Below are 26,884 nucleotides of genomic sequence, written 5' to 3'. Positions count from 1 at the left end.
TTTCCTTCCTTAAGAGAGTGATGCTTTAAAATGTCACATGTATACACTTAATGTGTCACACATGTAACATATGTGTATTTAACACACACATAACCTATGCACACCTGTGCACGTGACAAAGGCACGGCTGTGCCCACCCTGTCCTCACCCCTATCCTCGGGAGGAATGGGCTCCCAGGTGCCCCCGGTGGGCAGGGCCAGCCCTGGGCCCCAGGCTCCCCTGGCCGGCCGGGCTTCCAGGGAAGGCCGAAGGGCGGGTGATGGACGGCAGGCCGTTGGGTTCACGGCCTTCCTCTGCACCGACCCCTTAGGAGAAGGTGTTCCTGGACCCGTGGGTTTTAGAAAAGATTTGCCGGAAGAGCACTTCCCTCTCCGTGGGAGGAGGGGAGGACCAGAGAGATGGAGGCTGCCTGGGTTTCCACTCAGAGGGGGGCTCCTGAAGCCCGTTGTCCCCCCGACTGTGAGGGGTGACGGTGGGGGCTGCACGTCCCAGGACGCCTGTCCTCAGGGGGCCCCGTGAGTCTTCCTGGGAAAGCTGAGGATGCCCTCAGCTGTGTGGAGGACACTGACCCCCGCAGTCACCGCGTGTGACGCTGGGAAACCGAGGCACAGGAGTGACAGGGCTGGCTGTTCAGACACGGACGGCGGTGAGTGCAGCAGAGCACGGGGGCCGGGGCGGGAGGCCGCCCGGCGTGGCGAGGACCAGGAAGCGCTGTGAAGGGGGTGCCCGGCGGACCCTCGGCCCACAGCCTGGCGGCTGACCCTGCAGTGAAGGCTCAGCAGGTGCTGGCAGCCCCCCTCCTGCCTCCCCACCCGGCTCAGATGTCACTCCTTTGCTTTGAAGCCTTGGACGGCTCCCTGCTGCTCACGTGGACACAGCCACAAGCCTCACCAGGGCCGGCGGGTCTGGCCTCTGCCTGGCCCGGCCGCCAGCGAGCACGTCCTCCCACGCGCCCTCAGCCCCACTCACGGGCACCCACTCGGGAGGCCCCCAGACCTGCCCGGGCGCCCCTGCTGCACTTCCCACTGCCCGTCGTCACACCCGCACGACCGTAGGTGTGTCCCCGCAGACAGTGCCGGGACAGGAGTGGCCTGCCGTCTGCTGAGACAGAGGGAGGCCTGGCTGTCAGCACCAGCAGAGGAAGGCTGCTGAGCAAAGGCCAAATGGGGCAGGGGGGCTGTGAGCCACGAGGATGGGAGGTGACTTGTGAAGACGACACCGGGGCGGGGGCAGCCCTGGGGACGGGGACGTACCTGAGCGAGCTCACCTCCTCCCTGGAGAACAGGAAGCTCTGCTCGGCCGGGCCCGCCTGGGACTTCAGCATCTTCAGCTCCATCTCCAGCTACGAGGAAGCACAGGAGTGGGGTGAGCCTGGACCATGGGCCCCAGGAAATCTGCAGGCGCACCCACTTCCCTCTCCCTGGCCCCGTCCGTCGCCAGGCCTCCTGCAAACCCACGTCCTCCCTGTGTTTTACTTCTTGTCTCCAGAGCAGCAACAGACACAGTCACAGGGGCGCGTGGGGGGACATCAAGATCCGGGGAAAGGGGGCCACAGCAGCTGGAGAGAGCATGTTCGAAATGCACCGGCGCTCTGATCGGCTTTGATAGTCTTGATATTTTATTTATTTTGTGACTTCAAATTCCTCTACAGGATGTCAGGCCACGCACAGACCGCTGGGAAGGGACCACGGAAGCGTGGAATTTAAGCTGCTCTAACACACGGTGGGGGCGGCGTGGGGGGGACGGCGAGGCTGGAGAAGAGCAGGGAGGAGACTCCCCCGCGCCCCCACAGGGAGGAGCAGAGACGGGCGGGCGGCCCCGAGCGGGGGCACAGCACTCGCCCACACCAGCGCCTGCTGCCCTGGGCTCCGAAGGCCCCAGACGAGACGCCCGCGTGCAAGGGCACGGCAGGCCCCGGCAGCCGGCTGCAGGCACGGTGCCACTGTCCTCACGCCGGGCTCTGGCCGTTCTGCAGTCCGCCCCTGGGGCCTCCCACCCCGCACCAGCCCAGTCCCCGCGTGTGGGTCACCGGGAGGAGAGAGGGCTGTCATCCAGCTCTGCTCTTCCTGGCCTGCGCCCGGCCACCCGCCTGCCCACCCTCTCAGCCCTGGTGTGCTGCCCGCCGCTGGCACCGGGGACTCCCGCTCTGCCTGCTGTCCGGCTGTGTCCTGACACCCCAGAGAGAGGCCCTTAACCTCCCACCCAGCTCTCCACTGAGCCCCAGAGGGGACAGGGGATGTGGGCAAGACCCCTAATGGCGCCCACACCGGCCACAGGCAGCAGCCGTGAGTGAGGTGGCCGGTCCCCGAGGCTGGGGCTGCGGCCCCGGCTTCACCACTGTCCAGGCTGCACGGCTGACAACCTGCCCTTTAACCCGGGGCGGCCAAGAGCTCCCAGCTCACATCCCAGCACGTGCCCTGCATCGGTGGGAAAGGTGTCGTGACGGACAAGCAAGGACCGGCAGCCCTGGGCAGAGGGGAGGAGAGGGAGGGGCGCGTCTCCTTCACCTGCCCTCCCGGCCTAAACGGACAGGCTGACGCCTGCAGCACTTCCTCCTGGAAACGTTCCCTCCAGGCCATTCTTGGAAAGGTCCTACTGGGGCGACCTGATTTAGGAATCCTTGGGCCCCAAATATCCGATCTTTATGACACCCCAATCAGTCATCAGGTCCCTGGAGGAAACCCTGCCCCTAAGTGGGACCAGCACACATCCAGAGCCCGAAGCCTGAGGGCTGGAGCAGACGCCAAGCACAAGCGCCCTGCGGACCAGCTCCCGGCAGACCAGCTCCCGGAAGAGCCTCGGCGGAAGTGAGTTACACGTGGGGGCCGCACGTTCAACCCCTACTGCCTCTCCCGGTGCCGAAAGGACGCAGCCCAGCGCCCGCCTTGCCAGCTGCCCCCCAATAGGCGGCGGCGGTGCTCACAGCGGGGTCGCCTCGTCGGGGTGACAGCCCGCTTCACAAGCAAGCACCAAAGACGCCTGGGCAACGTGGCGTCACGAGCAGAACGAAACCGTGTGTATCCGAGGAGAAGTGGCGCCCACCGTGTCCAGTGGCCCCTGACCTCTACCTCAGAAGCCTGGGGCTCAGATGAAGCTCCTCCCGGGAACCAAGCTGTCCCGACGCACGGACACTGCCCTGCCACTCGCCCCTGAGTGTCCAGGCCTGTCACTCCTCTCTGACACCACCCAGACCTCCTACCTGGCGGCCAGTGGGTGGGCACCCAGAAAGCCCCTGCCCTCACTGCATCCAGCCTCACGGCCACAGTCAAACAGACCAGCAGAGACACGAACCTCATTTGACCAGGAAGACTCTCTCCTGGGGACAGAGGGCCCGACAGTCCAGTCTGGGCTGGTCTCTCTCTCTCTGTTTTTGGGGGCGGGGGCTGACCTCTTGAACAGAGGAGAGGCAGATACCCCCAGCTACCACGTGCCCGCGCAGCAGAGCACGATGGTGGTCTCTCCTGGAGATGCACAGTCCTGGTGCCCGGGTGCCAGGCCCTGCAGCACCTTGTCCTGGATCCGGCGAACGCTTTGCAGCCTCAGAAGCCACGGTTCAGGTGTCACACACAAGCGTGTGCGTGCGGAGAGGTCTCTCTCCAACTTCGCCCCATCCACTCCCGCAGCTGCATCTCCCGGGCTCAGCTCGCACATTCACCAGCTAAAAGGTCAACGCTCTTCCCTTCTCTTAAACTTATTTCTTGTTACAAAAATGGAAGATTTCCCACACCTTGTTTCGTACGTTGATTTTTTTCACGCAACACATTTGGAGGTATTTCCAGACTAGCGCAGAGAGCTTCCCTGTTCACTTTCGTGGCTCCTGGAACCATCCCAACGGCCAGCCTCCTGCCAACCAACGTCTGACCTGCTTCCCACCTGGTGGCTCAGACACACCAGTCCCCACGGTGTGAGCTGACCTGCAGGACGAGTCCTCAGAGCCACACGTCTGCCTGCAGTTCCATCTGATGTCACCACAGCCCTGGGATTGTTACCGCGCAACACAGGGCAAAGCTGGTCTGCTGAGGCCGTGTTGTGGTGAAGGACAAGGCAGTGTCTACCGCAGGGCGCCCAGCGCCGGGCCAAGCAAGGAGCACAGGCTGCTCGCGCTCAAGAGCCCCGAACCCCCCGACAGCTTCCAGAGAAGGGTCTGGTTTTTTTTTTTGCGGTACGCAGGCCTCTCACTGCCGTGGCCTCTCCCGTTGCGGAGCACAGGCTCCGGACGCGCAGGCTCAGTGGCCATGGCTCATGGGCCCAGCTGCTCCGCGGCATGTGGGATCTTCCCGGACCGGGGCACGAACCCATGTCCCCTGCATCGGCAGGCAGACTCTCAACCACTGTGCCACCAGGGAAGCCCCAGGGAAGGCTTTTTAAAGACACCGTCAGGGGTGAGGGTTGCGGGTGTCTGATCAGCTCGTGGACATTCTTCAGATCTGTTGGCGGTGGTAACTGGGTGGTATTTTGGGAGCCAACAACATCGAACTTCTGGTTCCAACTGGTCTGGGGTTGACGTGCTGGTGGTCAGCACGCAGTTAACTTCCTCTACCAGGCAGGGTTTTAATGTCTGTAAAACAACTCGAGGACATGGCCCAGGATATTATCTATAGCCCTTGAGGAGGACCTAAAGGGCCCTGACTTCGTTCTAGGGCTAACCTTTTATTATTATTTTGTCTTGCTTGACTGTTTTCCTTCGTTTCTGTATTTTCTCACTTTTCTGATTAAATTTGCGCTTTGGAACTTGGGGACAGCCTAGGAGGCTAAAGTATGGACAAGAGGCAAGGGACCTGGTGGTGGAGGATGTCTGTCTCCCGGAAGGCGTGAAGTGTCCTGCTGGGTTTCAGGTTGGGGGCCCGGACGTCCCTGCTTCGGTACAGAAAGGGCTCATCATCCCCCAGGGACTCACTCACTGACTTCCTGTTTGTAACTGGGTCTGCTCTGACGGACGTCCTGTTCTGTTGACAAGAATCCTGGGATCTTTCCTCTCTCCCACCCCACCCACCCCATATTAAAATAAACCAAACAGCCCTTTTTCACAAAACCAGGGCTGTGCAGGTGAGGCCGAGGCTCCCAGGACTCAGCCGCGTGCAGAGCCGGCGCGTCCTGCTCAACCCGCAGGCCCGTCCGGGGCCCTTCGGCTTTCCACCTCTTGCTGTTGCTGTTGTACACAGGAGTACTTTCTTCCCTTGTCTAACTTGTCTAACATTCACTAGGGCCTCAGGCTGACGGCGAGGCTTGTCGGCCGACCGTCTTAGCCCCGATCACGCCCTCCTCCACAACACAGGTACCTGGAGCTCTTCCTCTTCTCTTAGGTGGATGACTAGTGTCTCCAGAATACCAAGGTAAGGTTCTAATACTGCACATTTCTTTTGGAGTCGGGATTGATAGGTTATATTTCCCTAGAAAACTATTCATTTTATTTAGATTTTTATTTTAAATGGAGTTGTGACATAATTCTTAAGTTTTTACAGAATTGATGTAGACCTAGTAATTCTTCCTAGGTTTATCTCTTACTTTTGTTTTCATTTATCTTCCTTACTATTGACGTGAAGCTTACACAGGGCAGTACACACCTTGTTTGTGGCTTCACAGGAACTAATCTAGTATCTCCTTATTTACAGTGTATCAGTTTTCGGTTGAAACAGATACATTTTTTCATGTTGAGAAATTACCCCTAAGTCCACATTCTATTAGGAGATCTTAATCAAGACTTGTTGGATTTTGTCAAGCGGCTTTTCAGCAAATATGGGGAAGATCTCTTATAAGCTGACAGCCTAGAATCAGAGCAGCAGCCCCATCCTGGAGAAGCCCCCGCTGCACACGGTGCATCCTGGCGCCTGCTCATTTCATGTCCTAACACATATGCACACACGCGTGTGGATGCACCCAGCACAGGCGGCAGGCTCTGTAGTTGTTGGTGTCAAACAGTGCTCACCCCCCGCCCCAAAGCTTTCCTCCTCTTAGTGCCCTGGGACAGTGCATGCAGTGGGGATGGCACCTGACCTGTAGCAGGATTTCGCTGTGAAACAGACTCAGTTTGATGCCTTTTCGTCTCTTCCTTTTTGTTGGGGGAGGGTGTGGCTATTTTTTGGCAAGTTGGTAATGGTTGGTCAGTTTGAAATTTCTATCTCTTTTGGAGTCGGGATTGATAGGTTATATTTCCCTAGAAAACTATTCATTTCATTTAGATTTTTATCTTAAATGGAATTGTGACATAATTCTTAACTTTTTACAGAATTCATGTAGACCTAGTAATTCTTCCTAGGTTTATCTCTTACTTTTGTTTTCATTTATCTTCCTTACTATTGAGGTGAAGCTTGCACACAGGGCAGTACACACCTTGTGAGTCCAGCTCAATGACTCTGCCCATCCATACCTGGGGAACCGCGTCCAGGTCAGATCAGAGACTCTGGCAGCCGGGACATGCTCTCCTGCACACACCCCCACCCCGAGTCAGTAACTCCAAGCTAATTACTCTTATTTCTTATTTTGGGTGGTGATGCTTTCTATTAATTTTTTACTAGGATTGTGAATAGTTAATATGTTTTACTGGTTTGTTTTCAAAGCACAGGCATTTGGATTTGTTATTTCTACCATTTTTCACTTTCTCATTAACTTCTGCTTTGATCTTTACACTACTTTTTCCTTTACTAAGGTTTATTCTGTTTTCCTTTTCCAAGTTCTTGAATTGGGTGTTTAATCCATATATATTCACTCTTTCTTGTTCAATAACATAAATATTTAAACCTGTGATTTTTATTCTGAGCACTGCTCTAGTTGTTTCCCACGGGCTCTGAAGAGTTTCCATTAAGACTATTTTCTAGATTTTATGCACTTTTGAATTGCATATCATCTTCTTTGACCCAAACATTGTTTAAGACAGAGTTTTTTGTTCTATTTTTTTTTTTCTTTTTTTAGTTTCCAGGTGTTAGGAGCTGCTTCTTTTTTCAGTTGTGCTCTTAAATTCGAATTCCATCAACTGTGATGAGAAACAGTTATCTGTCCTGGTTCTACCTATTTGAATTTATAAAGATTTTCTTTATTACCTAATACATGATTAATGTTTGTTAATGTTTTCCATGAGCCCTTTTTAAAAAGAGCGTTCTTTAGTTTCAGGGTTAAGAGTCGGGGTTGTGTGTGTCTGTCTCTCTGTGTATACCTATCACAGATCTTGCATTTCTTGCTATTACTTATTCTTTGCCCACTTGTCTATTGTGGGTTAAGAGGTAAAATAATTCTCCACTACTGGTGTCCCTGATAATGTCCTACTGAAGCTCTCTTCTTTTTTTGCTTTTCTGAACACTGATGGTATTTTAGTTGACACAGATATTCATCTGCACCTTTATTGTCGAAAAGCACCTCTCTCTGTTTTCTGCAATGCATTTTGGCTTGAACCGAAATTTAACTGCAATCAAGATTATGACCTCTGCTTTCTATGTGTACAACTGCCCACATGCCTTTGCATCCTATACTGTCCGACTTTTTTTGGCTTTACTTGGTAATCCAAACAACGTCTTTCCCTCTTAACAGGTGAATTTAGCCCGTTTATATTTTGATAAAACATCTGTTTGGATTTATTTCTGGATTTGTTGTATTATTTTGTTTTGTTTTCTGTTTCGTAACTCAAAACGATTTCATTCTATGGCTTTTTTGTCTTGCTTGCCTTTGTGTGTGAAATTTTCTTGATACTTGGAAAGGTTTATATTTTTCATTCTAGTGGTTGCTTTTGTAACTTTTGACTTCCTATAATACCTATACTTTGTTTCCAACCGTTCCTATCAACTTCCTGCACCAAGTACCTGACTAGTCAAACGTATCACCCTTCTTAGTGTTCACCTTTCTACACTTAAACACACTTCTGCCTGATGTCATCTTTAGACAGTACGTTTTGATCATCAGCTTCTGATGATGAGAAAACCAACATTCTTACGTTTCCCAGCATCTTCTCCCTTCCCAGGTATCTTATTGACTACATCAACTCTAAGTCACTAGAATGTGGACCGTTTACACTGTACATTGGCTTTACCCTTCCAACCAAACAGACTCACTCCTGCTGCGGTCCTCCCGGCACCTCGCCTTCCTGACCCCCACCCCCGGCCCCCCCACCCCGAGGTCTGCAGCTCCAGGTTCTTCTCTTCCTCTGGCCTCCCCTCCCCTCTTTGGGTGCCTGGACTTTGTCCCAGCTTCATGGATTCTACATGATTGCCAAGTCTTATTTCTTGGCAAAATGTTCAGCTACAATTCTCACCTGCTCAGTGTCAACTATTTTTCTGTGAAATTTTTCCTGCTATTTGTTTTTCTACACAATTTTTGGTTTTATGAAACTGTGTGATGCTGCCTTTATTACTCATTGTCAATGGTGAGGTTGTTTCAGTCTGGCTCTGTACAAAGGCTACACCGAGGACACCACGGGCGTCTCCTCTGACGTTAAATCCCAGCAAAGGGTCTGGTGTGAGTTCCGTTCGCCTTCGCTGCCTCCCTCTGGCAGGAAGAGCGGACACTCTGCCTTCTGCCAGTTCAGGGCACTGAGACCTCCCCCTCCCATACCACCGCAGCCCCGTCCACCCCGCTGCCAAGCGGGTGGCCCTCGCTGGGGACAGGCGCTTGGGAGTTGCCCCGCCAGCCTCGGCCCACAGCTCCTTCCCTGCACACACCTCTGCTCATTCCAGGCTGGGGGCCCTTCTCCTCCTCTTTGGAGGCTTGGGCTTTAGCTGTATTTCTGTTCTGCCCAAATTTCAGTTTGCATTTTTGGTTTTCACTCTTCTCGGTACTTCTGGATGGCTTCCGGGAAGGAAAAGAGAAATGCTGACTTGCAGCACAGCGTTCAAAGCAGAAACCAGGCCCTTCTAGTCTGACTTGTAACCCTGGACTCATAACTAACGTGCCTTCAACTTTATCACACTCACACCCATACTTGTACACACACGCTGACTGCGGCCCGCCCCTCCCCAGCCCCCCACGCGTCTCGGGGTGGGACCCCCTCAGGCCGGGCCCGGCTGCAGCTGGAAGCACGAGGGCTGGTTAGCGGCTGCCCCGGCACAGGAAGAAGACAAGGGAGCCCGGGAAACGCATCCATGCTGCGCTCTGCTACTACCTACTTCGTACTTCACTGACAGTGGTCCGTATTTAAAGTTTGTTTTTAGAAAAAGAACACAAGGCCTAACTGGACCGCCTCTTCTGAGGGGCGCTGCTCAATGACCGCAGGCCGTAAGCCCCGCTGTGGTGCCCGTTCGACAGCACATTCACCTCCCGGTGGACAGCACTCCACAGGAGAGCGTCTTCTGGGGTCACCTGCACCGCAGCCCACACTCCCGCCAGCTGGAGCCGCCTCCTCCCCGAAGACCTCCCCGCCTCGTTTCCGAATTTCATCTCCGTAATGAAACATACACTGCTATGAATTATTTTTCTTTTGTTTCCTCTTTGTCCTACATGTAGACACTACTGAAAACTGACATTTGTAAAACCACGTGCAGACGGGAAAGGAAGGAGACTCGACAAAGCGTTTGCTATCAGAGGGTGCTGGGTCTCACGGGCCAGCCTCACCTGGTGGCCAGGCCACGTGCACGGAGCCAAACCGCCCTGGCCTGAATCTCCCTCCCGCTCAACTCCATCCCCTGAGGGCAGCACCTGCAAAGGCCCCCCAGACTGGCCGAGGCAAAGGCCTTCCTGCCGGTCAGGACGTCTGCCACAGCGACCTCTCCAGCCCACCCCAAGTCTCCACGGCCATCGAGGACCCGAGGGCCCTTGAGAGCAGGTTCTCCTCGGAGGGATGCTCTGCGTCGACACTGACCCTCCATCTGCGGCAGGGTTGGATCACAGGGCAACATCTGCGACTAGAAATGAACCGAGTCCGTGCCTGGGGGGAGGCACGCCGCTACCTTGGGGGCAGCGGAGGCACCTACGCATGGAACATCCTCCTGGGATGCCAAGGCCTGGCCCCAGGAGAGGTAAGAGTGGGCATGCAGGGAGGGGGTTCCAGATGGAGGAGGAGGGGCACCCAGCGGGACCCGGACCCAGAGGGCAAAGGCATGGAGGCGTGAAAACCGGGAAAGTAGGAAACGTGCCAGGGTACACCAACTTCGGTTTCGTCAACTGATTCTTGTGTATCTCTGTGCTGGGGGGACTCTAAAGCAGCAACGCACCGTCCAGCACCTTCTGGAAGAAGTGCTGGCGCTCCAGGGAGCCGGGGAAAAGCAGGGCCAGAACAGACCTTTCTGGAAGGGCCCTGGGGAGGGGGCAGGACCCCCCACGGCTGGGCTGCCTGCCAGGGGCTGTGTGCAGGCTTTGGGTGCACCCAGCACCAGTCCCACCCCCGGAAAACCGCCCCCCCACCTCACCCTGTGCCCCATGCCGGGACAGGGAGTCGGGCTGCTGTGCAAACAGACCCCTCCGTGCCTCTTCACCTGGCCCACCGTCCCCCCTGCCCTGCCCCGCCCCGGGCCCAGAGCGACGGCCACTTCCTCCACGACACGGCCATGAGCCCAGGCCGGTGACTGTGCCCTGCCGGCCTCCTCGCTCACACCAGAGCCAGACGACGGTGCTTCTGGCCGCGATGGGGGACCTGGGATACCACCGAGCCTCCCTCCTGGAACAAGCACTGAACAGCGGGCAACACGAACAGGATCCCGGAGAGACGGGGACCACGAGGTCGGCCCGGCGACCGGTCTGAAGAGAGTCCAGGACGCAGCATAAGCTGGGGAGAGGGGCAGAGCCAGGAGTGCGGGAGGCCGAGGCAGCCAGAGCCCACGGCACGGGGTGGGCAGGGGGCCCTTGAGGACCCCGCAAACCCGACTGCATTCGCGGGAGAAATGAGGCCCTCGGGCTGAGGGCCGAACCACGAGGAAGGACGAGAGGGACCAGCGCCTGCTCCCCGCAGCCGGGCTGGAGTCGCTGGGTCCACGGGGCGCTGGGCAGAGCCCTCAGGAAGGCATCATCACCCCAGCAGAGCGCTGCTCCGGCACAGCCCGGGCTCCGCGGGGACCCGCCGCCTGCACTGCCCCGCGTCCCTCTGGTGACAAGGCCCCTCCCTCTCCGTGAGGAGACTCACTCGCTGTGTCATAAGACTTTAATGCTAATGGTCCTCAAGGAGAGCTCGCTAATACAGCATGACCTCTAAACAGAGACCGTGAACTTCAGTTTAATTCAAGAGGATGCGCCGCTCATGCCCGGGGCGGGGGGGCGGGTACCCAGTCCCACAAAGCAAGAGCCAGTGTGGGGAGCAGGGGACGTGCTCTCCCCTCCCCCGACAGCAACTCTAATTAACATGGCCACTGCTGAGCACCAGAGCAAGGATGCTCAGGCACACAAGTTTCACCACAAGAGCCCAGCCTGTCAAGCCCCACAGACGGTCATGACGGGGCCGACGGCCCGGGCTTCCAGAGCTGCCCACACAGGCCCTCATCCCAGGGATCCAGGCTGTTGCCTCCTCCACAGAGCCCCCATCTGGCAGCGCTCCCAGGGCTCCCAGAGAAGACAGGATGCTGAGATCAGAACAGAAAACCTCACAACACTGTAAAGCGACTATACTCCAATAAAAATTAATTAAAAAAAAACAAAACAGGAGGGGAATCCTGGTCAAAGCACACTGTTCTGCTCAGCTCCGGACCTGTCAAGCACCCAGGAGGGGCTGCTGCTTCCTGGTGAGGGTGGGAGGGTCTGAAATGGACCTCCCTTGTCAATTTCCATCCCAGCCTGGAGGGACACACCTGTGCAACAGGCCACAGGCAGCCACCAATGGCTCACCCAGCTGCTGACCTGAGCTGGGACACACCTTCACCTCAGAAAAAAAGAAGCCCAGCTGCAGAGTTTTCACCCTAGAAGGCCATTTCTTGAGTTGGCACATTTGCTAAGAAAGAGCTCTCACAAAATCCCTGGGGACCAGTGGCTGGAGAGATGGTCCAGGGTGGCTCAGCCACAGGTGCAGGGACGCTGTGAGCAAACCACGCCTAGGCAAACACATGGGGAGGCCGCGAAGACGCTGTGAACTCAACAGCGCAGTGAGCAGCAAATCGTTCAACGCCGCACAGTAAGAAAGCGTGAGACGAGAAAGCGCTACGCCAGAGAGAGGGTCACCGCAGAGACGTGAGGCGTCTGCGAGACACAAAAATAGCCCGTGCTTAGAGCCGGGTGAGGGTGAGACGTCTGTCGTACGTGATTTCCCCCGTGGAATTATGCCCATGATTTTAGCAGATAAATTAGCCAGTTTCTAGTCTGTGGCTGTTACAGTCTTGTGGGGTGGGACCCTCTGGGGTTTTCACTGTCCACGTCTCAAGTGCCCACTTTCTCCCGACCCCAGGTCACCCAGTGGCAGTGGACCTGGCAGCGGGGTGAAAAAGCAACATGCAAGTAACAGGAAGGATAAAACACCCAGGAATAAACCTAACAAGAAACGTGCAAGGCCGACTAGAAGAAAATAGCCATACTCAAGTGAGGTCGTGAGATAAGCTGTGAACATGCGGCCGCGTGGCGCTCCGAGCAAGAAGAACAGGAAGAACCGACCCTGCAGGGAGCTGGCGCCGCCCGCGGGAACCCGTCCACGCAGCACGAGTCCAACAGGAGGCCCACCTGAAACCTGGCAAGCGAGCTCTAGACCTTACCTGGGACGGAAGATAGGAGAACACCTAACAAAATGCTGAGAAGGAAAATGATAAAAGGTCGTGCTGTGTCCGGTGTGAAAGCCATGCGGAGGGCCCGGTGACAGTGGCTGCGAGCTGTTCTCGTCCAGAGACGGCAGGCACTACCCCCGCGCCCAGGCCAGCCGTCATGCCGCCACCTCCGCAGGCTGTGTCTCTAGGAGCCAGGCAGGGCCTCGCAAGGCAAAAGGTTATATCACCAGCATTTTCTAATGAGACCTTTGCAAACTGGGAAAAACCCCAAAATTGGGTGCCCAGACTGGGAGACCCCGGGGATGCACTGCGTTCCTCCGTGTCCATGTCCAGTGGCTCAGCACATGCTTTATCACCGCGTCCTGGTGCCGGCCCTGGGCGAGGCCCAACTCCCAGGTTAACTGCCATGAAGAGGCATCGTGGTGCCCACGGTCCTCTCACAGGGTCTGGGCCCCACTGGCCCACTGCCTGCTCGCTGCAGCTCCCTCCACAATGACACCGGAGGGGCAGGACTGAAACAAGATGATCCGTGTGCAGCACTCAGCCTACAGTGGCTGCAGCGTCAGGACCAAAACCATGCCTGTGCCGTGGACAACAGCGGTGGTGATGCTGATGGTCACAGTTCACTCGAGCGGACGTGGTAGGACGACAGCGTGTCTGCCACAAGAGGCAGCAACAGGCACCGCTGCATGGAGCATTTAGCTCCGTCCTGAGAGGGAAGCAGGCTCTGCGGGACTGCAGAAACATTCCAGGAGGTGGGAACAGCATGACGAAGGACGTGGAAGGGTGAGAGGACATCGTGTGCTCAGAGACAGCAGAAGGGCATGGGGGGCCCTGAAAGGGAGGAAGTGAAGACGTACACATGGGAAGGTGGGGTGGGGACCACCGGCCGGCCGCACATCACAGGAACAGCAAGGCTCCGTCCCTGGACGAGGTGCTTGGTAAACACCTGCTGAATCCAACAGACCTGCCCCAAACAGGAGAGGCATTTAATGCTGCCCCACCCCGCGTGCATGCTCACTTCCCTCCCCGGGGAGGAGCCTCGTCCTGAGACACGAGGGCCTCCATGGTGAGGCAGACTGCCTGTAGCCGGCCTCCGTGGGGCCAGTGGGAGAAGGGGCCCACCTCAGAGAACCAGCACTTCGGCTCAACCAACATGTCCCAACAAGTCCCTTGGGTCTTTTCAAACACGTGAACTCATGCCTCCGTGCAAGGCTTCTGAGAAATCAGCGTTTCTCTCGGGGTTGAGGAGGGGAAGACAGGTGTCCGGGATGGAAGAGCAGGCGCAGAGGCTCCTGGGCAGGGATCCCGGGCTGGGGGAGGCCCACTCCTCACGTTCCCAGGGGACAACTCCTCCGATGAGCCTGACCGATACTCCTGCCAAGGACGAAGTTCTCCAGTTGTGCAGGACGGATCCAGAACGTGAAATGAGTCACCACCAGGCACAGAGGCGCTTTTAATAATTCAGGGGAAGGCAGCTGGCAGACTGTGATAAGGCCGGGTCCTCCAGCGGGGGCGGGGCACACGGGCGATGGTTGCCAGCGTTGAACAATGGAGGCTCACACCCCCTCCTGGTGATTCACCGGCCCTCGACGCTGGCGTCGACGATGATGCAGTGTCAGCAAGGCCCACTGCGGTGGGCACAGCCTTTGGCAGGGCCACAGGTGGTCTCGCCACCATCCTTGCCATCCATGCTCCAGCCCCTCGGAGCCAAGCAAGCGCTGCTGGTGCTTTTGTGGAAGGAAAGCCCAGGAGGCCTGCGCGTTCCTGGAGCCGCCTCGCGGGGTTGTCCTCAGGTGGCAGAACCTTGCTGTAAAGCGCTTGTCATCAGGAGGCCCGGAGCAGCCTCAACATGTGTAGCCAGGACCACACGGCCCGCTTCAAGCTGCAGCGAAGCAGGAGAGCAGTGGGGGCGGGAGGTAGTCAGCCAGGCTGCGTGTGCTCCGCTCCCTGTCCGGGCAGTGCTTCCGGGAGGGGCCCTGGGAGGCGGAGAGCGGCGCGGGGCTGTGAGGGGCAAGTCCCCAGAGTCAGAGGACAAACACCCAGAGTTCGCTCCCTGAAGTTATAAAGTATTGCAGCACTTTTTAGAGTTAGGGTCAAGGGCTTCCCTGGTGGCACAGTGGTTAGGAGTCCACCTGCCAGTGCAGGGGACATGGGTTTGAACCCTGGTCTGGGAAGATCCCACATGCCTCAGAGCAACTAAGCCTGTGTGCCACAACTACTGAGCCTGCATTCTAGAGCCCGGGAGCCACAAGTACTGAAGCCCATGTGCGTAGAGCCCGTGAGTCATGACTACTGAGCCTGTGAGCCACAGTTACTGAGCCTGCGCTCTAGAGCCCACAAACCACAACTACTGAAGCCCCTGCACCTAGAGCCCGTGAGTCATGACTACTGAGTCCGTGAGCCACAACTATTGAGCCCACGCACCTAGAGCCCGTGAGCCTCAACTACTGAAGCCCGTGAGCCACAACTACTGAAGTCTGTGTGCCTAGAGCCCGTGCTCTGCAACAAGAGAAGCCACCGCAATGAGAAGCCCGCACACGGCAACCAAGAGTAGCCCCCGCTCACCACAGCTAGAGAAAGCCCACGTGCAGCAACGAAGACCACAACGCAGCCATAAATAAATTAATTAATTAAAAAAAGAAAAGAAAAAAGAGCATGTTTAGTTTAAAAAAAAAAAAAGAATCAAAAAACTCCTTTCGGGCTTCCCTGGTGGCGCAGTGGTTGAGAGTCCGCCTGCTGATGCAGGGGACACGGGTTTGTGCCCCGGTCCGGGAAGATCCCACATGCCGTGGAGCGGCTGGGCCCGTGAGCCATGGCTGCTGAGCCTGTGTGTCCGGAGCCTGTGCTCTGCAACGGGAGAGGCCACAACAGTGAGAGGCCCGCATACCGCAAAAAAAAACCCCAAAACCAAAAACTCCTTTCTCCAGCCATGGCCGGTCTGACCTAATTAAGGTGAGGCGTGTCAACGATACAACTATAGCCAGGGACGTCTTTCCTTGTGATATCAACTGCATTTAAAGAAAAAAACATGAATTATGCTCACACTTACTAATTTTTTTTTGCTAATTATTAACAAAAAGTCAGACTGCCTTTGTCTTGTCATCTGCAATTAGCTAAAGATGCTTAAATTTTTCTTTTTTCTCTCTCCTTTCCTACCTAGTGAACTGACTCTGGGCCAGCAAACAGCAGGTCAGGAGCTGCAGGTGGGAGAGATGCTACAGGAGCCGGGGCCCCGTTCCCAGCTGTCCTGGACAGAGGGCCTGGGGTTACAGTCAGCAGCCCTTGGATGCAGACTTCTCACTGTCCAGACCCAGAGGAGACCCGCCCTCCTAGCACCAGAGACGCCCCCAGTGGCACCAAGGCTGTCACTGGAATGGGTGGGAGGGGTGACTGTGCCCCCCCCCGCATCCCACAATGCACTCTGGGCCACTGTCCCTCTCTTCAATTTCTTACTTCTCCATCCCCTCAGGGGTTTACAGGAGAGCAGAAACCTCCTCCTAACCAAATGCGTGCATTTTCTGGGTAATCTCACTCCCTGAGGGCTTGACTACTGACCTGTCAGGCTCCCAGCTGCCAACCCCTACACCAGCCTGCCTAGCCTTTATCTCCTCGGGGGCTGCAGGACCCCCCTGGAACCAGTTCGGGAGGGAGAGCAGGGGCTCACACAAGCTCCTGGACTGAGCGTGGCTCACCTGCACTCCTGGGCCCCCAGCACCGCCATTTCTCATTTTCCCTTTAACTCAGAAAAAGAAGAGGAAAGTGAAATAACACGAAATAAGCTAAAGATTAGACCATCAAAGGCAGAGATTAGACCTAGAGAATGGACTTGAGGACATGGGGAGGGGGAAGGGTAAGCTGGGACAAAGTGAGAGAGTGGCATGGACATATATACACTACCAAATGTAAAATAGATACCTAGTGGGAAGCAGCCGCATAGCACAGGGAGATCGGCTCGGTGCTTTGTGACCACCTAGAGGGGTGGGATAGGGAGGGCAGGAGGGAGACACAAAAGGGAGGAGATGTGGAGATGTATGTATATGTATAGCTGATTCACTTTGCTATAAAGCAGAAACTAACACACCATTGTAAAGCAATTATACTCTAATAAAGATGTCTAAAAAAAAAAAAAAGGCAGAGATTAAAAACCTGTCTCCTCCCAGATCCAAAAGCAAGCATGAAAGAATCAGTGTGAGGGGCCCACAGTGCCTGGCTTGTGCACATGAAGGCCGCCAGCACCTCATCTCTGGGCATGGCCGAGAGTCAGCTCAGGCCAGGCCAGGCCCTGCACTACTGCCCGCCTCTGCAGGGTCAGTACCACTGGGACAAGGCACATTTCATCCGAAGCTCCCCATGGAGCACGGTCCCCAAGGTCCCCCAGTGGCCTGGGGGGGGGGCCTTGAGCCGAGTTTGGGGACACCAGGCCTACCAGAGGCTCTCCACCCTGGCTGACATCAGACTTGCCCAGGAAGACATGAAATAACACCCCTGCCCGGGCCCCCCAATCAGTTCTAACTTAATCGGTCTAGAGGAGGGACCAGGTGCCAGGATTTCAAAGCCCCTGGGTGCTTCACACAAGGGACGGAAACTATACGGTTCAAACTAAAAAAAAGCACAGGCTGGAAGGCACACAGCCTTGCGGCCCCGGGTCCCTGGGGTGCCCGTGAGAAGGTGCAGCGGCCTCTTCAGCTCAGCGCCCACCCTGCCCTGAGGGCCGGAGCCAGTGGCCAAGTGCAGCAGGGCCTGTCCTCCCTCTTGCCCGGGAGGCACCGGCTCCTATCCACAAGCCCCAGGGCCGGGGAAGGGCCGAGGCACCAGCTCCAAGGCATCCTCACTTCTCAGCCTTGAGGCCTCGGGCATCAGGTGCCCACGCCCCTCCTCCTGCCTCGTGCACATCACGGAAACACGGCCTGAGGGCACACGCCAACTCAGGCCAGCACCAAAGGGGGCAACGACACAGGAGACACAGATCACTGAGTCCTCAGGACCCGCAAAGTCGGTGGACGAGAAGGAAGCACCCTCCCCCCAACCCCCTCCCACCTCCCGCCCCAGGTCTGGAGGCCAGGCAGCTGCGCTCACTGCCCCAGGCACCCCCTCCCTCAGCCAGCAGGCAGGCAGGCTGCCTTCCCACCTCTAGGACTTCTGCAGGCCCAGACATGCCCCTGCTGCCCCAGGAGACAGCTCTCGGAGGCTCACTGATGAAATCCCATCACCGGGAAGCTCTGGGCTCCTCTCACGGCTGCCCTTACACACAGGACCTAGGGTCCCTCGCTGGACATGTCCTTCTCTGCCTCTGAGTGGAACTGCCCCCCAGGACAGATGCCTGGGGCTGGAGCAGCCGGACAGGGCTTGGCCCGCTGGGTACCTACCCACCGGGAACACCCAGGTGCTTCCTGGCCTTGACTCGGGGACTCCGGACCCCCAAACGCCCCCACAGCCCAATGTCCAACTGCCTCTCAGACGCCCACGCTTCCCCCGAACCCGCGCTCCCCGATCCTCCCATCCCACCCCACCCCCGATTCCTCACCCAGTCCCCGACAGTGAGGGTCTCAGCAGCGGTGGACAGAGCAAATTCAAGGATGTGTCTCTTCCACCCGGCGGTCATCCCCACTGTGCATGCCCAGGAGAGGCGGGGCTGGGCAGCGCCGACACCGAGACAGGAGCCTGACTCCAGCAGCCAGTCCCAGTGCCCACGGCAGCTTCCCGGGTGCCCCCAACCTGGCTGGCGTGTGGCCTGGGCAGAGCAACCCGACGATGTGTACAGATGCCCCGCCCCTCCCCTCCCCACACCCGTGGCCCTCCTGTGCCCGGGGGCTTCATCCCCCCAGCGCCCAGACCAGGGCCAGAGTGGCTCACGGTTTGTATGGGACGAGGATGCCGGAAAGCCGAGTCCCTCTGCCCCCCAGTGGGTGGTAAGGAGCCTCCAGATACTGGGGCACCAGCCAGGGTTCCGGGGCCGTGTCTGCATGCGCCCAGGTGAGGGCTCCTCCGGCTGCACGGAGGGCAGGGCGGACGTGATCTGACCTCAGAAGTCGGCCCACAGGGACAGCAGAGAAACAAGCGTGCTACAAAGTAGCCACGCGAGGCTGGAGAGCCCTGTGCTCAGTGTGCACACGCTGCAGGGCCCGTGGGGTCAGAGTGGGGTCAGCGTGTCACGTGGCTGTGACCTGAGCAGGAGATGCACCGCCATCCCCACCTTAGAGCCGGCTGGGGGAAGCCCCGCAGTCTGTGCCAGGGGTGGAGGGGGTGGGTGTGTGGCCTGGACCACGGCCAGGGGGCCACACGCTCTAAGGTACCCAGGCCCTGGGCTTCCCTTTGGCCACAAGGGCCACCCACCAGGCGTGAGCCTTGGGGACTCACCATGTCGGCTCTTTGTTTCTGGCCTCCCAGCTCCTCCAGGGCCTGTGACAGCTGAGCCTTCAAGACAAGACAGAAAGTGGGTCAGTGGGCTTTCTCCTCCTGGGGCCGAAGTGACCACACCTCCCCCATCTCTGCCACACCCACTGCTGCCGGGGGAGACCCCGAAGTCCCACTGTTTGGAAAGACGGGCAGCAGGAACATGATAGCTTGCCAAGTCCCCCCCAAGCCTGCGCCTGAGGTGAGAGAGATGCGGGCTGGAGTTTCAGTGCCCGTGGGAAGAGGCTGGGGACCGGGCCACAGTCCAGGAGGCAGGAGGCACTGACCAACTACAGTACTCCCCAAGAGGGGACCAGGACAGCGGGGGTGGGACACAGTCGTTGAGCCGCAACGAGCTGGCAGAAGCCACTTCTATCCAGAGGACTACAGTATGAGGTAATGGGGACCACTGGGGACTGGTGACGCTCGTGTCTCCATCCGTGTGAGATTCATCAAGCTGACACTTCCGACGTGTGCATCTATCTGTGTGTGTGTGCGTCATACTTCAATGATAAAGGACATTTAAAGTACACCCGTGCTACCACCCAGGAGGACAAATTAGGGACAAAGGGAGGGCGGCTCTGCTACATAAAGGAAGCAGACGGTCAGACAGCAGGGCTGTCAGCAACGCCCAAGACAGCCTCCGCGCTGAGACCCTAAGAGTGCAGGAGGGCCCTCGGCTGGGGTGGCGGAGGGGAGCCACGACAAAGCCCATCAGGTAGAGGGGCAGGACTCCGAAGGACGGAGGCACGACTAAGAGGCTGGATGGGAAAGGGCAGCTGTCCGCGGAGGAGCCCCTGCACGGGGAGACGACAAGGCCTTCCTCAGGGCAAACCCACGGCGGGGAGCACTGCCACCTCAGCTCCTCCGGGAAGTGGGAGCTCCCTGACCAGGGGTGCAGGGCACCTGGCAGCATCCAGGAGAGGCTCTGCGCCGGGGAAGGACCCCCGTAAGAGCCCATACAGGGGGTCTCTGGGAGCAGAAGACGAGGGTGGGGCGGCGGGAACGGGCCCCGCCGAGCGGGCCGCCCCACCCATGAGCCGCAAGCCTGCAGCGTGGGCGCCCTGAAACGTGACTTCCTGTCCTTCACACAAAGCTCTGGAGAGAGGCTCAGAGGGGACGTGAACAGAGCACAGCCTCCGTGCGGGAGAGACCAGACCCAGGCCCCTGCAGCCCCCAGGGCTCCGGGAAGCCTTCTCCGAGGACAAGATGAAGCAACGGGCGCTGGATTTACCCTCCCTCCTGAACCAACCAGAAAACCGGACAAAACCCCTGAAACAGTGGTTTCCCGGCATCCACGATGGGCAGGCAGCACAGGGCTCGTATCTGAGGGAAGGAAACAGGGGAGGCGTGGCCCCCCACCGCACCGGCTCACAGCCCAGCCCCCAGCACCCCCCCACCCCGGGCCTCGGGCGGAACCGGCGGGCTGGGTGCGGCAGGACCAAGCACAGGACGGAGACGTGAGCAGAGGCCTCGCCAGGGAAGACGCACCCGCGAAGCTGCTCCACGGCTCAGTCACGTGGGAAATTAAAGGCCGACAGCACCCAGTGTCAGAGGACCGGGGCAGCCGCGGTCCACACGCGCCCCTCGGACGCCCGGCACTGGGTGTGGGCATCGCGTACCCCCGGGGGCGCTGCTTGAGCCCTCGCCGCCCTGCGCCGTCGCCTCACCTGGGAGAGGAGAGCGAGGACGTGGCGGCCGCCCACCTGGTGCTCACTCTGCACGCAGGATCCTGAGGCGGCAGTGACGACGGGGACCCTGCGGGGCGAGCCTTCAACGAGGGGCTCAGCCTGCAGCGAGGACCCCAGGGGGCAGCGGGCTGGCGGGGCCATGGGCCGCGTCAGAGACTGATCGTCAGCCGCTCCTCACGGCTGCGCGCGTGACCGAGGCCGGGGCCCTTCCTGAAGGGAGGGCCTCCTGGAACAACAGTTACGTCCCCGCCCTGGCTGGGCTGGGTGCAGTGTAGCTGGGAGGGCAGGCATGTGGCGGGGGCGGGGGGGACAGGAGGAAGGGAACCGGCCATCCCAGGGGCAGCACACCCCGGAGCAGGCGGAAGGGGACCAGTGACCGCAGGGCTGCGCCAGGCCATCCAGGGGCATCCCACTCCTGCCAGACTCCAGGCACGAGCCCCCGGCCCACACACCACGTGTGACTGGCAAAGGGGACACTGAGACCTCGCGTGGCCACTTTTATCTCCGAGTGAGAACTGCTGCCCAGCACCCGCCAGCGCAGGAGCCCAGGCGCAGGGGAGAAGCCGTCCCTGCAGCCGGATGCAGGCAGGACAGGAGACCGCAAAGCCCAAGGTTGCAGGTCTCGTGGACAGAACGAGACCAGAGTCTCAGGCCCCCTGCCTTTCAGCTCCACTGCACACACAGGCTTGTGACAAAGTGTAAAGATAAAAGAGGCAAGGAAGCCGGCCGGTTGGCAGGGGCCTGTCCAGGCAGCGGCCCGTAGACACACAGCTTCCACCTGGCAGCAGCCCTGAGGGGCAGAGAGGGCGCCTCCCCACATGGACGTCAGCCTGAAGGCGGGAGTGAGCCACGCTTCCCGTGGCCACAGAGCACGTCGGTGCGTAATCAGGCAGGCAGCGCACGTGCCGGGCTCGGCCTGGAGCCATGGCTCTGCCGGGCGGTCCTGGCTCCAGGGCAGCCTTCACCTCTCAGAATCCACCTATGCAACTGAAGCAGCCGATACCTCTCCCAGACCCGGAGCACGCCAGGCCCCACTGGTGCTCACAGGGCCACGGTGGCACTTCCACAGCGGACCTGGACCCCGTCCTGGCTTTAGCAGCTAGCATGGTTACCCTGCAGGTGGTGGGCCTAGGACCACAGCTGCAACACCCCTGGGAACTTGTGGGAAGTGCAACGTTTCAGCCCCCCACGCCCCGAGAGCTGGGGAGGACACAGCAGATCTGTCTTCACAAGCCCTCCTGGCCACTCAGGCATCACTGCAGGGGTGAAGCCAGACAACAGAGATCAATCCCCACGTCTCTGCCTTCCAGCCATGTGACCTGGAACAGAGGTCCGGGCTGGGAGCGTCACAAGGTGAAGGCGCAGTATTCAGCTGTTATCCCCTCACAGAACGTGGATTTAGACAAGCACCCACGGACCCGAACAGAACGGATCAACAAAACTAGGAACTGTTTTTTTTTTTTTTAAAGATAAGCAAAACTGACAAACCTTTAGCTAAACTAATTAAGAAAAAAGATAAGGCTCAAATAAATAAAGTCATAAATGAAAAAGAAAACATCACAAAGGATACCATAAAAACACAGACTCGAGAACTACTTTGATCAACATTATACACCAAGAAACTGGACAACCTAAAAGAAATAAACTCCTAGAAATATACAAATAATCAAGAATGAATCGTTAAAAAAACAGAAAATATGAACAGAACAGTAAAGAGTAAGAAGAATTAATCAGTTAAAAAAGAAAACCGAAAACCTCCCTACAAAGAAAGGCCCAGGACCACATGGCTTCACTGGTGAACTTTAGCAAACATTTAAAAAAGTATTAATACCAATCCTTTTCAAACTCTTCCAAAAAAATCGAAGAGAAGGGAACGCTTCCAAACTCATTTTACAAGCCTAGCATTACCCTGATACCAAAGTCAGACAAGGATGCTACAAGAGGAAGAAAAAAAAAAAAAGACAAAACCCAAAAAACCCACTGGCCAATATCCCTGATGAACACAGATGCAAAAGTCCTCAGCAAAATACTAGCAAACTGAATTCAACAGCACATTAAAAAGATCATACACCGTGATCAAGTGGGATTTATCCATGGAATGCAAGGATGGCTCAACATCCACATATCAATCGACACGATACACCACATTAACAGAATGAAGGATAATGTGATTATCTCAATAGATGCAGAAAAATCATTTGACAAAACTTAATATCCTTTCATGACAAAAATTAATTAGGTACCAAAGGAATGTACTTCAACCAAATAAAGCCCGTAGCTAATGTCATATTCAACAGTGAGAAGCTGAAAGCTTTTCTTCTAAAATCAGGAACAAGGCAAGGATGCCCACTCTCACCACTCATATTCAACATAGTACTGGAAATCCTAGCCAGAGCAATCAGACAAGAAAAAGAAACAGTAGGCATCCAAATAGGAAAGGAAGAAGTAAACTTGTCTCTCTGCAGATGTTACGATCTTATTTATAGAAAATCCTAAAAACTCCACCAGAAATCTGTTAGAATTAATGAACAAATTCCGTAAAGTTGCAGTATATAAAATCAACATGCAAAAATAAGTTGCGGGCTTCCCTGGTGGCGCAGTGGTTGAGAGTCCGCCTGCCGATGCAGGGGACACGGGTTTGTGCCCCGGTCCGGGAGGATCCCACATGCCGCGGAGCGGCTGGGCCCGTGAGCCGTGGCCGCTGGGCCTGCGCGTCCGGAGCCTGTGCTCCGCAACGGGAGAGGCCACAACAGTGAGAGGCCCGCGTACCGCAAAAAAAAAAAAAAAAAGTTGCATTTCTATATGCTAATAATGAACCATCTGAAAAAGGAACTGAACAGTTCCACTTACGACAGCACCAGAGAACAATAAAATACTTCGGAATAAATTTGACCGAGGAGGTAACAGACCTACATACCCAAAAGACATGGGTAGTGGACACGGAAAATGACACAAATAAATGGAAAGACATCCTGTGCTCATGGACTGGAAGAATTAATACTGTGAAGCTGTCCATATTACCCAAAGCAAGCGACAGATTCAATGTAATCTCTATCAGAATTCCACTGGCATTTTGGACAGAAATAGAAAAAAACAAACGAAAAAGCTTCTGCACAGCAAAGGAAACAACAAAATGAAAAGTGACCTATGGAATGGGAGAAAATATTTGCAAACCATGCATCAAGGACTTAATATCCAACATATATAAGGAACTCATACAACTGAATGGTTAAAAAAAAACCCAAAAGCCAATTAAGAAATGGTGAAAGGATCTGAACAGAAGTTTTTCCAAAGAATAAAGACAGCCAACAGATAAGTGAAAAGATGCTCAACATCACTAACCGTCAGGGAAATACAAATCACAACCACAGTGAGATATCACCTCACACCTGTCAGGATGGGTATTATCAAAACGACAACAGACAGCAAGCGTCGAAGAATGTGTTGTGCACTGATGGTGCGAATGTAAGCTGGTGCAGCCACTACGGGAGAGAGTATGGAGGGGCTCAAAAAACTAAAAATAGAACGTGGCCCCCGCCCATTGCCTGTGGCCTCTGCATGTCAGATCCGTGTCCAACCGCAGAGGATTCCCAGAGCCCGGGTCTCTGGTATTATTTTCTCCGTTTGCCTCCTTTCTGTTTTCCAATTCTCTTTAGCATGTTGCTCATCTTGTAACTCTGTCTCAAGATTTTCCAGTTTGTTTCATCTGTGCTTTTTTACAGGAGAGTCATCTCAAGTTCCTTATATAAGGGGAGCACTAAACACTTTCACAAGTAAGAAAAAAATCTGGATCTGGTGAACAACGTAGGGTTCAAAAGCTGCTGTTCTTCCTGAAGCCAAGGCCCCCACGGCCAGGGGACGGCGACAGAAACGCTGTGACGTGCGCCCTCACAGAAGTCCGGGAGGAGCGAGGGAGAGGGAGCAGTGCGGCGCCCACCTCCTCCTAGGCTGCGAGTCGGAAATCACTGCTGCAATTTGAAACTGGGACTTTCCACAGGCCTCCATGCAGCCAGCTGCTCCATAATGTTTTAATTAAATAAATTAGAAAAGCAAATCAGGCTGATATCTTGAATCAAGGTGGTATGAGCTGCATATTTATAGCCCTGTCGACAGAGGAGGATTCATGACATATGCTACTGACTTCTGCAGCCACTTTATTAAATGGAATAAATAAAAACCGTGCAAAAGGGCACCAGAGTCGGGCTACTGGGATCCTCCCAATCTCAACACTTCTGGTTGGTGGTACTGAGATGTTTTTGCCAGAATCAAAGCACGTTTCCCATCAGAACTGACTGATTAAGCTAAATGGGTGAAATGTAATGACTCTCTAAGAAGTGGATGTGTTTTTCAAATTCCCTGTACCCACATCTGTGGGTCCCACTCCTTCCCCAGCAAGTGAAAGGTAGGGCCGACGGAGCAGCACGCCCCCTGTACCTGTGAGAGGGCGCCTGCCGTGGGCACACCGGGGGCTGGCCAGGCCCCACGGGGCAGGCGCGGCAGCTCTCACGTCAAGCAGCAGGGTCCCCGGGTCCCAGAAAAGAGGAGCTAGAAGAGGGGGCTGGCAACTACAGCCTGCACACAAATCCAGCCCACCACCGGTTTTATCTATAAAGTTTCATTGGCACAGAGCCTCACCCCCCATCTACTGACAGCCTGGCCCACGGCTGCTCCTGAGCTCTATAGCCGCAGAGCTGAGGGGCTGTGATCAAGACCACGGGGCCACACAGCCCACAGCACTTACTGTCTGGCCCTTTGCAGACAACGCCTGCTGACCTCTGCGTGAAAAGAAACAGGAGCTTGGGGGTGAGCGAGGAGGTGGAGAGAGGCCAAGGAGGAGAAGGGGGCAGCGGAGGTGAGAGGACAGAGCAGGGCAAAGACAGAAACAGACGGACACAAAGAGAGAGCAGAAAGAAATACGGAAGGAAAGGGAAGAAGGCTGGAGGGAGAAAGAAGGGCTGGGTGGGGTGGGGGAGGGGCAGGGAGAGGCACCCAGACTCCAGGGCACCCCGACCCTGACCCCCAGGCCAGCGCTCTCTCGGGTGGGCAAGGGACGCTAATCCGTCTACATCGTCAGGGCCGGGGGCTGTGGGGATGTCTTCCCTGCATGCACCTGGCTGCTCCCGGTGGCCCCCCAAGACAGCGGAACAAAACGGGGACCGTGGGGCTGCGAGCAGTGCTCCGCTCTCGTCTGCGCTGCCGTGAGCCCCCAAACCGTGCTTGCATCGCAGCCTGAGGATGGATGAGTCGCCTGGAGGCTCTGAGGAACCCTTAACAAACGGGTTCTATAAAGTTACATAACTTCCTACCATCTGTCAATATGTGATGCTCAACTAATAAACTTCTGCCAGGCAACTTGAAGCAGCTTCCAGAGTCTCCAAGTGTGGGTCGTTCTCCGAGACTCTGAGATGTGAAATGTTACTGTTTAACACAACAAGAAGAGGAAAACTGCCCGAAGGACCCCAGCCCCGCCCTGCACGGCTCGGCTGGCTCCGGCATGGGGCCACTCTGACCTGGAGGGTGAGGTCAAAGCCAGGCGCCTCTGAGCCTGTCCCCTCCCTTGGAGCCGTAGGAGCAGACCCACAAGGGACGGCACAGGGGCCTATCCTGCCCAAACCCCGGTGTCCAGGCTCCAGCCTCCTGAGCCGCAGGGCTCTCCCGGGCTGCTCAGGGCCTCAGAGGGGTGAGACAGGGTTCAGAGAGTCTGGGTGCCCCCCCGAAGGGGTCAGGCTGGAGATGGGAAGCGGGTCTGGGCCGGGGACCCCCAGGCTGCCCCAGAGCCTCATGTGCATGGAGAGAAAGCATCGCCCGCTCCTCCCCTTGCCCCCCCCCCCTTCACCCAGCGCTCCACCCAGGGCTGCACAGAAGCTCTCAGCTCTACCAGGAAACTGCTGGGACTAAAGGCAGGTCAGGCCAGCATCTGGGTTTTGTGACTCGCCTTAAAGGAGGCTCTGCCAACCCCTCTCCTGGGATCTCCTGGGATCTCCTGGGAGAAGGACCGGCAAACCACACGCGGAGCACACCTGACCCACAGCCCACGGCTGCCACCCTGCCGGGTCTCCCATCTCCCGTCTGAGCCCAGTCCTTCCGGAAAGGCCTCCGGGCGCTCACCCTCCTCCTGGTCCACGGAGAGGACGACCACAGTCATCACAATGGCCAGGGCAGTCCCCACAGGCCAGGCCTCCACCACCCACCCTCAGCCGG

The 26,884-nt window shown here is 56.8% G+C and overlaps 1 protein-coding gene across 2 annotated transcripts in view; it reads right to left on the bottom strand.

Annotated features, from left to right (window-relative positions):
- Positions 1 to 26,884, bottom strand: part of MAD1L1 (mitotic arrest deficient 1 like 1) — a 325,699-nt gene that overhangs the window by 103,295 nt on the left and 195,520 nt on the right. For both annotated transcript variants that reach the window (XM_081255711.1, XM_081255710.1), the window contains exons 13-14: positions 18,957 to 19,013; positions 1,254 to 1,342 (exon numbers count right to left, since the gene is read on the bottom strand). In XM_081255711.1, the coding sequence (XP_081111837.1) occupies positions 1,254 to 1,342; positions 18,957 to 19,013 (146 nt within the window). The remainder of the gene's footprint in view (positions 1 to 1,253; positions 1,343 to 18,956; positions 19,014 to 26,884) is intronic.

Source organism: Mesoplodon bidens, assembly GCF_964165515.1.
Source record: "Mesoplodon bidens genome assembly, chromosome: 15".
Taxonomy (NCBI): Eukaryota; Metazoa; Chordata; class Mammalia; order Artiodactyla; family Ziphiidae; genus Mesoplodon; species Mesoplodon bidens.
The sequence above is the reverse complement of the archived record's forward strand: the minus strand, read 5'-3'. Positions and strand labels throughout refer to the sequence as shown.